Genomic DNA, 18,741 nt, shown 5'->3' on the forward strand with positions numbered 1-18,741 from the left:
AAATCTGAACCCTAAAGGTAAAATCTTTAAAATAAAAATAGCTTACAAATTATAACCCAATTGAGAAGCATGAATCCTAGAAATAATTTTTTTTAAAAGTATTTTAATTATTTTTTTAATTCAAAATTTAAAAAAATAAAAATGAAAAAAGAAGTGCTGATATCTTGCGTGACGCGCACAATTGTGCACTGTGCACGTCGCGCAGGATATCGATATTATATATATATATATATATATATATAACTCGTTAATGATCATAAATAATATTCGTGAACAATATTAGTAAATTATATTCATCAATAAAACTCTTATTAATATATTAAATAAAATTTTTAAACAAATAAATAAATTTATATTATCAAGCTCAATAATTAACCAAATAAATTTAAAATGTAAAAAAAATAAATAATTAAATAAACTTTAATTAAAAATTTGATAACATCTAAATAAATCAAGTCCAAACTAAATTTAAACAAATTCAAATTTATAAAAAAAAAATCAAATCAAACTTGAATAATTATTTTAATAACTTGACTTATTTTAGACTCGGACTCAGCTTGATTTTACTGGATTACTTTACTAAATAAATTTGAGTATCTTAAAATTTAACTAGGCTTGGATTATTTACCACCCTATAAACGGGATTAGTAATACTTTAAAAAAAAGCGCCTACTATTTTTCGTTTTTTTTCCGGGAGGGGGTATTTGGAGAATTTCCTATCGGACTCTGAGTTGTACCACGCAATCGACACCCGAAACCATAAAACGGATCAGGGTGCCGTAGCACGGTACCGATTACTACCTAGCTGCTGTTGCCATCCCCTAGATCCGCTTCGCAGTCATCGCGAGCCTCCGCTCTACGGTCGAGCAATCAAAATCCCAGCGCCGCCTCTGCCTCTTCACCGGCGATTTAGCTTGAAACTTCGGCGTCCGGAATCAAGCAAGCGAGGATGTTGCCTGTCTCGCGAGTGATCTCTTCCTCCTTCAAATCCCTCATTTCGCTGCAGAACCACCAGTTCCTCCAGCGATTCCCCGTCAGCGGTACCGCCAAGGGCAAGGCTAAGAGCAAGACTGGGCAGCCGCTTAAACGCTCCACCATCCGAATCAAGAAGGCGGGTGCCCCCCCTGGCGATGCTCCCAGCGGCGGTCGCTCTAACAAAGAAGCTGAGAACCGCGTCAAGCGCATGATGGAGGCCTGCCTCAATGCGCCCACCCCTGTCCGCTATCTCACTGCCAAGGACCGCCTCCGTGAAGCCGAGCGCGAGAAGCTCGGTCTCATTTCCAAGGACCGCCAGCGAGAGATCGATCAGGCGAAGGCCGCTGCCAAGGCCGGCAAGGCTGCCGTCGAAGAGGAGCCGGTCATCATGGGTGCGCCTGGCCTCGATTATATTACTCTTGGCCTTGTCGACAAAGAGGCCATCCCCAAGTACGAGCTTACCGTCGAGGATGGCCGCCGGCTTGCCAAGGAGTACAGTCGGCACTTGATGCGGAAGCACCGAGCTAGGCAAGCGGCAGAGACTGCGTTCTTGAAGCTAAAGAAGGAGGCCATCGCCGCGCTGCCCGACCACCTCCAGAAAGCTGCATTGGTCCCAGATTTGACACCTTTCCCTGCTAATCGCTTCATGGCCACGTTGACGCCGCCTATTGAAGGATACATTGAGAAGGTTAGGGACGCTGCCAAACAGTTTTCAGGAAAAGAGAAGATGCGTTGAATGGATCACATGGGTAAAATTTCTTCAAGTTAATTATACTTTCTGCTGCTTCTTTCAATATTCATATGAGAACTAATATTTCCTCTTTCTGAATACTGTTTTAATAAACACAATGGAAAAACTGGGTTTTAGATAGACAGTTACAACCAAACATTAATCAATGTACCAAGGATTGCGCCTCTACTTATCATAAAGCTTCAGGGAAATGATCTCCCATTGAGATAGTTTTCTTGTATGGTCTGAACATGCTTTCATTTGGCTAATCCTTAATTGCAATTGTTTGGGTTTGGATAAGAAACCACTGCAGTTTCAAAGAATGATGTTATTACTTATTAGTTCTAAAATTTGTCAATTAGAATTTTTTCCAACTAGCTTTCTCACATCCAACCAATCCCAGTAAATCAACCTGCAATGTAGGAGAATATATGGGGTTATGATTATAGATTAGGGAACAAGAGTTGAGAGAAAGTTAGGAGAAGATAAACAGAACAAGACTATTTGATAAAATTGGCAACTTCATCAAACACATATAGAAAGAAATATGCGCCACAAATTCAAACTAGCATCCCCTGTCTGAGCATTAACTATTTAGGCAAGCAACCCTTCTACTTGTTGATTATGATTGGAAAAATAATACATTTAAATCAGTAAGAGATTGAAGGAGAAGAAATGGCTTGTTAATCTAGTAGACAGGAATGTATTATGTATTTACTAGTTAATGGTTCATTTTATAATATATAACTTCATTCACAAAAAATTAATCTGAACCTTGGATATTTATTCTAAGTTCAACCATAAAATCTAAATATTTTAAACTATTAAATTGAGTACGGCTATACTGATATATCCTTGAATGTTACAATGATGAAATATATTATATGATATATTCAGCATAACTATTTTTAATATTAATGCATTAATATTAAAATAATTAAATAATATTATATTTTTATGATTAATCAATACTATATATATATATATAGTTATTTCTCTGTTCTTTTCTTTTATTCTATTTTTAGCATTTATTAATAGTTTAAAACAAGATAGTAATGCAATTCAAAGTGATTTTAACAGATTTGAATGTTATCTGTGAGATAACCTTTCATGAAGTTTTGATAAAGTAACAAAATCCATGAAGTCAACCTTCTGTAATTTACATAAAAACATGGCAAAATCTTAAACATGAGTACATGACTCTATCCTGACTTGATGTTGTGATGTAATTAGAAGTTTTTAATACTACTAGTTTGACATAGTCCCAGCTAGTTGGACTAACAAAACTTGGTAATAATATGGCTGTCAAGATTAGCCAATATTAATAGGGATTGCTTGAGTTGGATCACTATCGACAGAGGCCAATTCAACCACTCTTGACTCTTGAGAAATAGTTTGTCTCACAAATATCATCATATAAGTTTGAATTACTTAGAAATGAGGTATCTTCCACTAAAATTTAGATGGAAACAATTGAAATTTGGCCAAATGAACAGCGAAAATTGATGAGATTGGTTGAAATTTGGCTGAATTAACTGATTGGGAAAACTCAAGGATTTATCAATCTTCTTGCCAATTCTAGCTTGAGTTCTATTAGATGCGCATGAGAGTGCAAGAGTTTACTTCACCCTCTTGAATTCTAACTTAAATTTCTCAACCTACTACTTGTAAATAGTCGCTAACTAGACCAAATCATATCTATTTCTCTTAGATGTCCTTGAGAAAAATTATTGTTATCGAGAGAAATCCTATAGACTTGAACCAAATGTTATTTTAGTTGCAACTAAGGCCCATAATATAAATTATTAATAATATTTTTTTTTTCAAATAATATTAGTAGCATAATGTTATTTGTAAGTTTATATTAAGAAATATGATTTTAAATTTTATTGTAATCAATCTTGATATTTTTATATTTTTTATTATAATACTTTTTTATTTTTAGTGATCCAATACATACACATATCTACTACTACCTAATGGTTGTAAAATGTGATTTTGTAAAATAATATCAATAATATGATATCACTAACTTGGTAGTGATAATAATAAGTTATTATTAATATTGTGATAATATATTATGTATTATCAATCGTGTTAGTTCTATTATTTATTATATATATTGTTAATTGTATGATATTTGATCAAACATAATGTACATCCTACTTATTGAACACAATTTGCCATCTCACTTAAACTTTTTTACCATTCCTGTTTCATTGATCCTATAGGTTCATACGACCAATACTTGGATTTTTTTGACCATGCAATTCCAATACCTATTTTGATAACCATGATTATGTTATTATGGTTTATATTATATATTTTCTTATTAAATAACCTGTTTGGTTATTTGTATCAAATTATCATCATTTTTTATTTATCAATGAATTGTATTAATAAAATAGGTACTCAATCCATGTTCAATTGAGTAAATAATAACATTGTTGTTTGCTATGTTTTTAATGCCTTAAATTATTTGTTATTATGTTTTAGAATTCATTTATTTATATCTATAATCTTCAAAATCATTGATATTTTAAATCATTTAGATTAATAAATTATTGATTATTTTCCTATTTTCATGATATATAACATAATCTTTCTTTACATATAATACTTCATTTCTATAACCCCATATATTTTTAAAGTTTCTAAATAAAGGATAAAAAAGGCAGTCCGGTGCACGAAACTCCTGCCAATGTGGGGTCCCGAGGAAGAGTATATTGTATGCAGTCTTATCCTACTTTGCTCTAGGTTGTTTCCGAGATTCGAACTTGTGAACTGTCACACGTTAGCAATGGTTGCTCCAAAACTCCACTTATTATGGAAAATAGTAGTTAAGCTTTAAAATTTTGAGTTGGAGTTTCGGTTTTTGACTAGACAAATACTGTTTCAATAGCATGTCAATGTTTTAATGCATGCTAGTAGTAATGGATTAAAGGTTGAAGGAAGAAGGAGACAAAGCAGAGGAAGTTTTATTGTTTATGCCAAATGGTATCGAGCTTCGGTAATTTACCAAAGCAATACATTTTGCCAAGCACAATATGAAATTTCAAACCATGGTGGTAGTATCCTTTTGACACTATTTCTAACAAGGTTATGTATTGTAGGAGCAAATATCATATCTTATATATAACCTAAATATGTGGAATGATCCTATATGGGATAAATATATGGTTAAAGTGGTCCAACTTTGAAAGTGTCTAATACAACCTAGATGACCCATTATGCAAACTTTCTAGGCGTCCATTATGAGTGAAAATCAAATTTATTTGGTTAAACGTGTTCAAATATAACATTGTTTTATTAATCAACTTCGATTGCTAATATAATGAAAGGGTGGAGTTGGGGAGGGGGAGGGGGAGGGGGTGGGGGTGGGTTTGTTGATGATGAGGAACTTATTGTTGAACATACTGATATATTTTTGTTAAATAAATTCTCAAAAAGAGGGAAATTAGTTGTGGTGTTTACTTCTATAAATAATTTATGGTTCAATGATTTAAGTGTTAGCCTTGTATCGTGGAATTATAACTTATAAGCCTGAAAGGTTCTATTATCCATATACATTTTGGTATATGTTATATGAAAAATAATATATAGGGATTGTTGGGTTGATCAATTTCATTTTTTTCTATAGATATATAATTATCATCTGTATTGATTGATTAAATTGAATAATTTAACAATTACTATGGTGGATGTAAAATTTTTTGTCCATATGAATTTCATAGTTTAATTGTTTTGATGTTGAATTTTACATGTAAACTTAAACATTTCTCATACATATTTTATGCTTTTCCTATAAAGATAGAGTTACATTAAGGATCAGTTCTAATCTAAGTTTCTATCTTTTTACACTAATCATGGATGAACTCACTAGACATGTTATCACGGTGTATGCTATTTGCAAATGATATTATTTTAATAGATGAGGCATGAGAAAGAGTAAATTCTAAGCTTAAATCTTGGTGGGAAATATTAGAAGTGAAAGGTTTTAGACTTATTAGAGTAAAAATAGAACATATGAAATTTAAGTTTAGCAATATTAGACGTAATAAAATAATTGTTAAGATAGGAGATAATGAGTCACATATAACCGAGAGTTTTAAGTATTTAGGATTGTTTTTGCAAAAAGATAGAGGGGTTAAGAGAGATGTCTTATATATAATACAGACAAGATGGTTGAAATGGAAGAGAGCGTCAAGTATTCTTTGTAATCGTAAAGTACCTCTAAAACTTAAAGGAAAGTTTTATAAAACAACGGTTAAACCTTCTATATTATATGGAGTTGAATATTGGACAATCACTCGAGCACACGAGTAGAAGTTGAGAGTTGTGGAGATTATAGTTATTAAAGGCGCTCGCCTAACTACGCCTAGGCGCAAGACATAGTCAGGCGAGCCTCTTGCGCTTGGTCGCCTTAAGCACGTGCCTTGTGAGAGGTGACAAGTGCGCTTGAGGTGCTTGCCTCATTGAAGCGAGATGTACAAATACAAATCAGATCAATTTTTTTTTTTAAAGCCTAGCCCATACCTTTAATTACCCTTTTAATTAATTACGTCGCATGCATGCGACACTTATTTCTCTGCTTGTCAATGAAACTGGAGTGATTTTGAACATACAAGTATAAATATTTAAGAAAATATTAAATAAATAAAAATAAAAATAATTTTTTGTATTGTGTGAAGTTTCATTCCAAAAGAAGAAACAGGTTGAAGTAAAAATGACTAAATGATTTAGTTTTTATTATATACAATAGGATTATAAGGTGCCTATATGATATACGTGACACTGTCGATCATATTTCTTTGGATAAGATAGATGATAGCAATGAATAGTTGATGGGGGGATTGAATGATGACACTGATGAGGAAAATGATTTAGTATTTGATGATGACAATTTGACTTGAATGAAGTTGCATGAGCTTCTGGGGTTGGTGAAGATGCCTATAATTTTACATCTCAAGTTTTATCTTCTTCAAAAGTCAAAAAAAAGTAAGGACAACTACATCAAAAGGAACTAGAGAAGATTTTCTATAAGTCAACTTATTGATGAAGAGGAGAAAGAAATAGATCTTGAGGAAATCGATGAAGATTCAGTTATATAAATCTGAAACATCTGGTGATGATGATAATAATACAATTGAAGAAGATGATAAAGATTTTTATGATTTAAATATTTGAAGTTTTTTTTCTTTAATTCGAATTATGCATATAACGTATTTATTTGCTAATGAATTTTATATTTACATTATTATTTAATATTTTATGGACTATAGTTTTGTTAGTGAAATATTTTGGTAGAAATTCCATATATATATTCCAATTGTAAAAATTTATACATAGAGTGCCTTCCTTTGGTGAGGCGTGCGCCTCATGCCCCATAACACTTATGTACTTTTGGGCATCTTACGCCTTAAATAACTATGACAGAGATGAAGATGTTAAGATGGATATGGGGTATATGAGGATCGACAGGATAAGAAATGAGAATATTAGGAAGAAAGTCAAGATTACATCTATTGAGGAAAAGTTCCAAGAGATACCTTTAAGATATGTGGATATGCACTTTAACGACTAATGAATGCATGTGAAACTATGACAAATACGCATATTAAAAGAGGAAGTGCAAAAAAAGACTGGGTTAATAACGATAAAATAAGATAACATTTATTTAAATATAGATCATAATATAGCAGGAAATAGAATCCAATAATGTAAGAGAATTCATATAGCCGACCTCACCTAGTGGGATAAGGCTTAGTTGTTGTATTGTTGTGCAAGATTTTCAAATCAAAACCAAATTATTTTGGAATGCTTATTAAGAAGTGTATAAAAATGCTTGTTTTTTCATTTTTCCCTAATTGCATTTTTATCAATTAGAACTTTCATCTTTTATACATATAACATTAAGTAAGTCTCTCCATTTTCTTTTCCTAGCTATCTAAATGTGGTTCTTGCATTCTTAGTTCCTAGATTATTATAGAACTTATTATATGGTTTAAACGTTGTTATGCTTGTAACTCCTCTACCTTAGTTTTTGTCACTTTATGCATATTCGTTTTTTTTTATTTCTACAATTTTTCTATTCTTTAAAATATTTTATTTTTAAACTACTGCCTTTTGTGTGAGAATATCACCACTGATTCTCTATGTTTCACCTTTACCTTGGTTTCTCTCTGAATCGATCTATTTCAGTTCTTGATCTTGTTTGTCATCTAAGTCCACGTAGGATCAATATTGTTGTTTTCCTTTCCAAACTAAAACTATAATGTTTAAAATTCCACCATAAAATCTTCTAAAATTTAAAACAATTTTTTTATTGCATTTTTAAGACATAGTTAATCCTATTAGTAAATGCTCTTAATTAATAAAGCATTTCATAGGTATTATCTTGTAATTTTTACACAATCAAATTTTACCTTTCTAGTGATGGGAAAAAAACTATGGGAAATTCAAAATCATTTACTCTTTATTTCTTTTACCAAGTCTAAAAACACCATTGTATTCTTGGATACTTTCTACATGTCCATTTAAATTTCAAATGTAAGTTATATAGTCATAGATATGCATAATTTCATTTAGATCTCCTATGATCCTTTTTGATTTAATCATTTAATCCTACTCGAGGAGCATAAATACTTGTACATTTAGCATCTACTTATTCTATTTTTATTTTTAACTTCTTTAGTATTCCATAAGTACTTATACTTAATTTTCTAACCTTTTTCCAAATCTATTTTATTACTTGTGAGACTATTATGCTTGTTTTTCTACCTATCATAGCAACTACTAGTTTTAATCTTTTCCCAAAACCTTTTCTACATTCAAAGTTGCTAGTCCAATCCTATAATCTTGGATTAACTCCTTTACTTGCATTGCTCCCAAATAACATGAGAACCCTGCTTATTCTTGCATCACATTTGGGCCCTAATGTGATGTCACTATGGTGACCACCTAGTTCACCCTTTATATATTGAGGTAATTGGGTGGTGAGGACTACATGCGTCACTTACAGACAATGGTAGCCTAACACAAATAAGAGGTAAGATATATGTTTTTAAGTTTTTGACAATTTTACATTGCTGTCTAGACCCAACCCAATCCCTAACCTTTTTGTAAAACCTTAGAATCAATCAGTAGAAGTTTTTCACGCCTTTATTAATACTAATGGTAGGAAATCCAACTAGATACTATAAATAACTTCAATTATTATTTAGTAGAAAATGGTAATTAATTGAGGTGTCACAGTCTCTATTACAATTTTATGAATCCACTTTTCGTGTTATCAATTAGTGTTCTTTGGCTCCATAAGTTTTTGCCAAATATCAAGCCCACCAAATTTCAAGCCTATAGAGATTGTTGATCTTCTCTTTAGCCCACCAAATTTCAACCCTATAGAGATTCTTGATCCACTCTTTAGCCCACCATCTTGGCCCATAGTCTTTCTTCTAGACTCTCTCTTGAGATCATTTGTCTTTTTTTTTTTAAATCTTTTCCTTATGAAAATATCTAGATAATTTGTAGGAGTTTTTTAGACACATAATGTACACCGCTGATCCCATTTATCTATTTGGGTGAAGGATTTCTAGAAATCTCTCTGTTTTCTTATCTTGTAATCATTCTAGGAATATTAAGTCCTGTTTACTTACTAATCTTTTAAACTCTCTCAATCTCTCTTAGCTTCTTTTGAGTGGGTCTCTAGCAACCTATGCTTACTTAGTAAGTGTACATGAATAAATTGTCTTCACACAAGTGAGTGGCGCTAAAACTGAGCCCATCATAATTGATATGAAAGCTAGGTTCCCACCATATGATATCTAAATATTGTGCTTAGAGCAAGTGTTAGACATTGAGGCCTTGAGAAATCAATCTCATCTTATGTACTAGAGGAGCAATGCACATAAGGTAGACGTGACATGGCTAGGACAACGAAGGTGGATGCTATTAAAGCATGGGTTGCTATCCTAGAGCAAGTTATCTCCAAGGTGCAATCCACCATAGAGGAGATTAGTGTTAAAAGCTCAGAGGAAGATTTTTCCAATCTATTATAGGGATCTCACTAACCGTCTAGATGGTGCTGAAACGGAGTGTAGTGATTTAGGTGTTGCCATCAAAAAGGTCATCCTTGATTACAAGAATGCTTACCATGTGGATCTGAAAGCCGTCACTCGGGAGCTCATCGAATTTTGGTCGTTCGTGAAGCGAGAGTTGTGGGATTTACAAGTAGAAATGGAAGCATGCACACATGAGGAGGGTCACAAGCAAACATATGAGAGTAGCTCAAGTTGTTCAAGTGCCAACAACATGAAGGCTATCCTAATGCTAACAATAACTTTCTACAAGGGCGCCTGCAATGCCAAGGAGGCTGATAGTTTCTTAGAATTTTGATAGCTTTTCTATTTCAAGGGCATACGGATGATGTGTCGAGGGTCATTGGTGCATCCATCTACTTATAAGATGTTGTGCAACTGTGGTGGTGTCATAAGTTTGGCGACAAGAGTCAAAGTCTTCACTCAATAGTCACTTGGAAGGCTTTCAAGTGGGAACTAAAGAAGCAATTCAATCCAATTGACACCAAGAAGGAGACATATGGTTTATGATAACTAAAGCAAATGGGCAATGTTACAGATTGTCCTGAGGAGTTTTTCTTTGTTGCTATTAGAGATTAATGACATGTCCAAAAATTCCCTTTTCTACTTCATGGATTCATTGAAGGATTGGGCACATGTAGAGTTGGAGAGACGAGGTGTAAAGGATCTCGAAGCTTCTATCACTGATCTATTACTTTTCCTGATCAAGCAAAAAAAAGGCAACTAGGCAAAGGTGGGAGAGAGAAGAGCAAGCATAAGGATTGTAAGTCTAGCAATGGTAACAAGATGGACATATCAAAGACAAGTAAGTCTCCTAAAAGACCTTGCCTTATTTATGACGGTTCACATTGGATGAGGGATCACACTAAGTGCTAGACCCTCAATACCATAATGAGCCAACATGAAAAATCCAATCCCATGACGAAGGGTCCCAAGTCGACATAAGATCGCTTAAATACTTAATGCTTACAAGTCTAAAGCCATAACTCCTTTCCCTAACCAAGAAGGGCCTTATGTTCATATACGCAACCATTAATAACAAAAAGGTTCAAGCCATATTGGGCAACGGAGCGACTTAAAATTTGATTTCCAAAGGCGAGGATAAGATGTTGAGTTTTGAGATTACTAATGGTGGAGGTTCCCTCAAAGCCGTGAACTCACTAGTTAGGCCCGTTGTTGGAGTTGCTAAGTCAATTTCAGTTCAAATTGGAGACTGGAGTAGAAGCCTAGATTTCTCCATTGTGGTGACAGATGACTTTCAAGTGGTGACAGGATTAGTGTTCTTTGATCAAGTGCTTACTTTTCCTCTACCAGCAACTAACTCTTTGAGCATACAAGAAATGTGTGGTTTCAATGGAGTATGCCGCCAAGGTAGAGTCTAAAGCGTTATCAGCTCTATAATTTAAGCGGGGTTAAAGTCATAACCAAGCTACCTTGCCACTATTCATTCAAGGAATCTGTATTAGAGGTCATATAAGCAGTGCTTGAAGCATCTAAGGATGTAATGCCATAAGCGCTTTTAAAGAAGTTTCTACCAAAGCATGAGTTAGATCACCAAATTGACTTGGAGCCAAGAACTAAGCCACTAACCATGACTCATTGTTGCATGACACGTCCTAAGTTATCTGAGTTATAGAACCAACTTTTTAGGACTTGCTAGATACAGACTATATTTGTCCTTATAAAACTCCATTTAGTGCCTCAACATTGTTTCAAAAGAGGATGAGACTCTGCATATGCATGGACTATCGAACACTCAAATAGATTAGCGTTAAGAACAAGTACTCATTCTCATTCCCTTTGATAATTCAACCTTTTAATCAGTTGGGGAAAGCTTGATACTTCTCTAACTACTTGCGGTCAGGATACTATCAAGTGCTACTTGCAGTGAGGCATGTGCCTAAGACAGCATGTATAACAAGGTTACTCTTGAATTCTTAGTTATGTCCTTTAGTCTTATAAATGCACTAGCTTCCTCCCTTATGAATAAACTCTTCCTTTCCTGTCTCGATTCCTTTGTTGTAATATATTTGGATGACATGTCTTGACTCCTTCGTGGTAGTATATTTGCATGACATTATAGTGTCAATCTTCTAAGCGCTACATGAGAATGAGTTGCATGTCCAGTGGGAGAAACAACAAGAGTTGGGGTTCTTTGGCCATATCTGCAATGGAAGTCCATGATGAATCGAGGTAAAAGTCACTCAACATTGAGAGTTACCTTTGATCATTCCTTGAATTGATAAACTACTATAAGGGCTTTTCTATCAAAGTTGTGCCCTTAATCGATCTTTTCACCGGGCATTTAAGGAGTTGAAGAAGGTTATCATGGAGGAATTAATGTTGGTATTGCCCAACCACACCAAGTCATTTGAGGTACACATCGTTTTAGAATTTGCTATTGGTGGAGTGCTTATGCAGGAGGGACACCCCATTACCTTCGATAACAAAAACAACATTGAGAAGCGCTATAGATGATGCAAAAGGAAATGACTTGTCATAGACATAATTCCAGTACTTGTTTGGTTTACACTTCCTCGTCCTAATAGACAACATCGTCACATGTTATTTTCAAATTTGAAAGAAGCTCAACTCTAAGCAAGAACTAATGTGGTAATCGATGTACTAAGTAGGAAAATGGAACTTGTTACATTAAGCATGAGTCAACCATAGTTTAATAAAGAAAGGATTATACTATGATTTCCTTGACTAGAGTTTATGAAAGTTGACTAGTGAGAGGAAGACGTGACATTTTTTGGTAAACTATAGCCTACTCTTCACCATTGGAATAGAATTTTTATGGCCAAGCATGACAACTTGTGTAAAGAAATTATTAGGAACATCATAATTCCAAGTGGGTTGGTCATGACTCATATGGGGAGGTGAAACATACTATTAACAACGAATGTGGGATAACATCAAGATTTCTGTGCAGATTTGTTCGTTATAGCCTTATCTAAGTTCGAAGGGTAGTGAAGCATTATGGTGTCAATTGATTTCATACTTGTCAGACTGGATTGTACCATGGATGAGGCAACAGGCTTATTCCTTCAACACATGTTGAAGCTTTGGGAACTTCCATAAAACATATAAGTGATCGTGATCCTTGTTTGGACGATTTTGGATTGAACTTTTAAGTTGTTGGGGTTTCTCTACAAGCTTCCATCTCCAAGTGATGGACATACTAAGTGCATCAATGACCTACTTAGCTTTACATAAGGTACTATGTGAGTGCTTACCCACGAGATTGGGTGAAGTTGCTTAATGTAGTCCAATTCTCCCATTACTTACAACAAAGTAAGGAAGCGTGTAAAAATCCATTTGAGACAACTGTAACCAAGCAACAACCCATGACACCCAACGCTATTGCCTTGACTTTGGAGGAAGAGTTGAACAACTCATATGCTAGCAAAGGAGTGACGTGCAATTTCAAGGGCTTATTTAGACAAAGTCACCAAGTAGATGAAGAAATTGACAGGTACAAAGAGTGACACGTAGAGTTTGAGGAAGGCGGCATGATACTTGTGAAGCTGCTCCAACAATTCAAGTGGTAAAAAGGCGAAATCGCTCGTCCCCAGCGCTCCCGCCGCATCCGACCCAAGGCCATCACGAGGGAAGTAAATCACATCATCCTGAGCGAGCATGTGACAGGTGGGGTGAGTTGCACAGGGACCGGGGATTTACGCCCCGACTACCCTGAGTTTCGACCCCGCGACCTCATGTGACAAGGGGTTAGTAAGAAAGTGCACAAGGGGCTAGTAAGAAAACACGAAGTTTCCTTTTTAGTCATCAAATATGTGGCTAGGGTATCTTCTGTTGAAGCTTAAGATTCATCCTATCTTCCATATAAGCATTTTTAATTCTTATCAGGAAGACCAGGATGGTCCAAGCAGGAACAAGTCCAATCGTGCACCAATAGTTGTTGTCACCTCCTGATAAAGATGTGGACTACATCATTTCAGATAGGGTCATGCGAAGGAAATTCACCTTTCCAAACTATTCAAAACATTTGGTGAATTGGAAGAATCTACCAAACACTAAGGCTAATTGGAACCAGAGGATGCTTGAGTAAATTCGTCAAGTATATCAAGTGCTACAAGGAAAAAGAACTCGCCAAGGACGTCGCAAGCTTAGGTGGTGAGAATATCACAACCCACTCCTGATTCATTCTTTAGCCCACCTTCTTGGCCTACTGTCTTTCTTTAGACATTTCTCTAAAATATTCTCATCATAAATATAAAAAATCTAGATATTTTGTAGGAACTTTTTAGACATGTAATATATATTGTTAGCTCAAATTGATTCTAACGGTCTATTGGGGAAGAAATGCCTATAAATAGCTCACTTCTCTTCATTTGTAATCATTCTCAATAAAAGTAAGCTCTCTTTACTTAGTAGGCTTTCAAACCCTCTCAATTGCCTTGAACTTTTTTTTTTCCCTAGCAACTTAGGCTTACTTGGCATAAGTTGTCTAAGTGTCACATTGGTGAGTGTGCTCACATTGGTGAGTGTGCTAAAAATAAACGTGTTCCACAAAGGAAAGAGATGACTAAGAAAAGGCAGAACTCCAAGACATAGACAATGAGAAGTTTTTTTTTGGTGTCTCGTGCAACAGATAATTCATTTCATCTCATCAACACCTATTTATATATTCATCACATCCCCACACCTATTTATATACACATCAACACCTATTCATATACTCATCCTTCCTTTCCCATCATCCTCCACAACCACTAACCAATTCCACCTAAAATTCTAGATCCAGTACTTGACCAGTTCATGATGAAACAAATCTGCTATTAGCAGCTACATTGCATTCCTGCAGCACCAACTGCACAACGGGTCTCTCCAGTCATTATATTTTGTGACCGTCTGCATGGCATTGGATTTAAATGGAATATTGTTGATGCTGTGCAGTGTTGAATCAACAACCCATGACATTGTCAAATGCATTTTTTATACTTATTTTGAGGCAGCTCTTTAAATTAAGCATGCCCAGCATGGGGATTTGGTTGTGTTGCATATGGTATATTTTAATAAATGCACTTGACCAGCTCAAACTGAAACGTAACCAACTACATAACAACTCTATCACAGCTCCAACTGCACAACATCAAGTCTCTCCAATCATTAAATCCTGTAGCAACCTGCATGTATTGGATGGAAATGGTAGTTAACTCTATGCAGCATTGTATTTGCCAAGTCATTGTCTGATCCAGGATTCGACAAGCAATCAATAATCTCATGTATGGTTCTCTAGAGACAGTAAGGGTAACTTGTTTAGCAACTTCTCCACTGTCACTTGATATTGATACATCTCACATTAACAAATGGTCAGGAGTTCGTTGACTTCTCACTGGATATCTCATTCTTATACTCTTTTGTTTTATATGTAGCATAGTTTATATCAAGGAACTTTTGGTACGTCAATAAGATGATAAGCTGATCCATCATAACCATTTCAAACATAGCTTTATATCACTGCAGTTGAAAACTTGCTGAAATTGTTATATTGACCTTAAGACTCAGATTGGATCGAAGATATTGTTGGGACTAGTGATGTCATTAGAGGGGGGATGAATAGCGATTTGTCACTTATTGATTGTGTGCTTATCCACAACAGATCAATATGTAGTGGAAAATAGCATAAGCAAATACAAAACAGAAACAAGCACAATAACAAATCGTTTTTACGTGGTTCAGAACCCCCAATTCCTACTCCATGACCTAATCCTAGCGATACTCCACTATCCTTTCTCATTGCCGGATACCTTTCGGAGGTGAAGAAACCTCTTACAACATATGTTCTTTACAAAGCAAAAACAAGTGTACAAATGATATCAAAAGAAATCGAAATGAACAATTACGCTAAGTCGGGCCTTGATAGCTCTTTGTAGCTTTTGGATTGCCTTCTTTGGAAATAAACACTCTCCTCAAAAAGTTCAAGAACTGGCGTACAAAATCTTTCACAAACCCCTTTCTTATAGGCTTCAATTCGTAGCTGCTTTTCACCTATTAGTCGACTGCATGCATCTATTTGTCGATTGCTCCCTCTGAATTTGATTGTTTCACCTGCAGAACGGCTCTTTCCAGCTCAACTTTGCATCAGTCGAGTGCCGTAGCTGAGTTCAAAACATTCCATTCATTATAATAGTGTCATCAATCGACTGCTCTTACCCATCAATTGAATGATGATCAATCGAGTTGATTATTCGAGTTCCAGATATTATGTTCGTTGCAACAATGGCATCATCCCCTCAAACCCTTAACTTGGGGTTTCAAGGTTCATCAGTTGATTGCTACGACTGATACCTCTATTTCAGCTTTACAAAGGCTCAATTCTCACATTGCCTTGTATCCAATTGATGTCAACCATCTTCTCCTTTTTTATATTTAACAATATGTTTAGTTAGGCGAGCTCATTATCCCAACATCCTACTTAAGCCAAAAGAAAAGTCTCAAAATTATATAGGGAGCTTCATCGTATATAATCGGATCCTAATGTGTGGCTCAGACAACTCATTCACATCCTCAAGAATCTTCATCTTCCTATATTTCTGTCACATTAGCCTGTTGCATATAATTATTTTTCCTACATTACTAGCGTCGTCTTTGCACATACTCATAAACAGTTTTTCAGTCAACGCATGGACTGCAGTCATTGACTGCACCAAGCTTCGTAGTGTTTATGCTTTTAATTTTGGTACTTCTATTAATACATACGTGATGCTGGAACATCAAGTTGATGTAAGTTGTACACTTTATATTCATGCTCTTAATACTGAGATAAATCAAAATTGGTTATATTTGCAGCAGTTATAAGCAGAATAATATATGTGGAAATGGGCGATGGTGGAAGCTAGAGCTTCACAAGCAATTGGTTTCCGTTGGCAACTATCCTAGCTTCAGTATTTTCTCATCTTAGCTTTAGTATTGAACTTTGTTTTGAGGGAGGAGGAACATAACATGACAGTACAATTATCTTTAACCCACTTTTGGACACATTTGCAATCTTGTATGTGTTGTATTCGGTCAGGTTAAAGTTATAGAGGATGGCCTTATCTTGCATCAGCAAGGAAGACGAGACACTGCTTTTCTTCACAGTGATTCTTATTGAGCTTCTATACTACGCCTGTATGATTGAGCCGGCGTAGGTTCAAATGCTATTGATTAGTGACGGCATGAACAAAGTAGCCATTTGAATGTAATTCGTTGGTTTGTGTGGGTGGGGCTTGCTGCCCGTGATGTATTTTGCTACCTATTGGATGGCTTCTTGCTGTTAAAATTTGAATAGGAAGAAGGCATGAGAGGATTGGTACAGGCCAGGGTGGTGGACCATGGTTAACCAAAACAATCTTTGGATTTCGAAGTCAATGGTCAAGGGATATAACTTTCGAGAAGGTCTTACTTTCTTTTGTTCTTATGTTGGTGAAGATAGATATTCAGATCTCCCTTTGCTCTCGGCCTTCAACAAGTTGGATGGATGGCTCTCGTCGGAAAGAAGAGAACGAAAAACAGGTCAGCCAACGTGCATGTTGACTGAAGACTATAGGAAGTGGTTTCGGTATGACCTTGGAAAATTTAGTCCCTCGGTACATAATTTCCATTGGACTATCCTGGAGGAACTTTAATATTATTAATTACAATGAAAGTTATAATCATGTGGAAGCTGGATGGGGTGCTTGTTTAACTCAGGAGGATAGATAGATTACTTCGAAATTTCTGAAATACTTTTCCCTCAGTGTTAGAGATTTCTTACCATTCTTCCACTATTTCTAAGGTTTATAAGGATTGAATTCGATCGATTAGATGTGTGCATTAGTTGATTGGAGCAAGTCAGCTGATTATGTAGCCAAGTCAAACATGATGGTTCGATGAATAGAATAATTTGGTTCAAGTAACCTAGCTTTCATACCAATTATAATTGGCTGATTCCATGTTAGCAACGCTAGCAGACTAGGTAAAAGAATGGAAGATGCACAGGGAAGACAATAAATTCACCTGAAGGATCAACGTACCCCATCCGAGAACTAGGAATTCATGTTACCTCAAGAACTCAAGCTTAGATCCCACAACTAGATTACAAGGGTAAATAGCAGTCATGAGTCATTGGACTTACTAATCATGGCAGCAAGTTATACTTCCAATGGAACTAGCAAACTAAAAATGAAGATTAGTGTAGAAAACAGATTGAAGTTGTGTCCAAAAGTAGGATTGATGAAGTTATCATGACGAATTAAAACAAATTAAAAAAACCTCCAACCAACCAATTCATCTTAGGTCGTTGATTCTTGAAGCCACCCGATGACCAGGAGAAGCTTGAGTAGGTGATTTAGGGAGCAAACTCTCAGGCTGGGGATTTCTATCCTCACACTCATTAAAGATCAATTGAAAAGATTTCTGGTGATTGAACATTAAGTCATAGAAAATTAGAAGTTCAACAAACCTAGCTTGGGGCAGGTACACAATGGATTAGAAAACTTTTCAGATTTATAAAAACATGCAAGTAGGTCATAAATCATGCCTACTTGCACCAATTAGTGATCTATCATACTCGGAAGGTGCTCTAAACTAGAAGACATGAGTTTAAGATTAAAAAAAACAAATAGTAATTGGCACTTCAGTTATAACTTATAAACAGAATGTAGATTATAAATGCATGTTTGAACAGGGGCAGTTCAATGAAGCAGAAAAAATATTGATTTCAGTTATTAACAGAAAGCAGTTCAGTTGGAAGCCATACTTTGACAAATTACAACTTCTGAATTGACAAAAATAATTTAAAGCCATACTACTCATGGAATGAGAATTGCCAATCAAGTAACTAGGCACAACTAAAGCATATTTTTAGACCATAGATCAGCAAAAACTAGTTACAGAAAATCTAGAGGAAGTTCACAAGAATGATGGTGATTGAATCAAATAAGAGTATCGAAT

General features: G+C 35.2%; 1 protein-coding gene across 2 annotated transcripts; it reads left to right on the forward strand.

Moving 5' to 3' along the window:
• The first annotated feature begins 786 nt into the window (after positions 1–786).
• LOC122046473 lies at positions 787–16,965 on the forward strand. 2 transcript variants are annotated; one of them, XM_042607189.1, is made up of 2 exons: positions 787–1,724; positions 16,618–16,965. In XM_042607189.1, the coding sequence occupies exon 1, from the start codon at positions 950–952 to the stop codon at positions 1,709–1,711; it is 762 nt and encodes a 253-aa protein (XP_042463123.1). In that variant the 5' UTR covers positions 787–949; the 3' UTR covers positions 1,712–1,724; positions 16,618–16,965. The 2 variants fall into 2 exon arrangements, with proteins under 2 accessions (XP_042463123.1, XP_042463124.1); XM_042607190.1 differs by having other exon boundaries at positions 789–1,724; positions 16,621–16,965.
• The last annotated feature ends 1,776 nt before the right edge of the window (positions 16,966–18,741 follow it).

Source organism: Zingiber officinale, chromosome 2B (genome assembly GCF_018446385.1).
Source record: "Zingiber officinale cultivar Zhangliang chromosome 2B, Zo_v1.1, whole genome shotgun sequence".
Classification (NCBI taxonomy): Eukaryota; Viridiplantae; Streptophyta; class Magnoliopsida; order Zingiberales; family Zingiberaceae; genus Zingiber; species Zingiber officinale.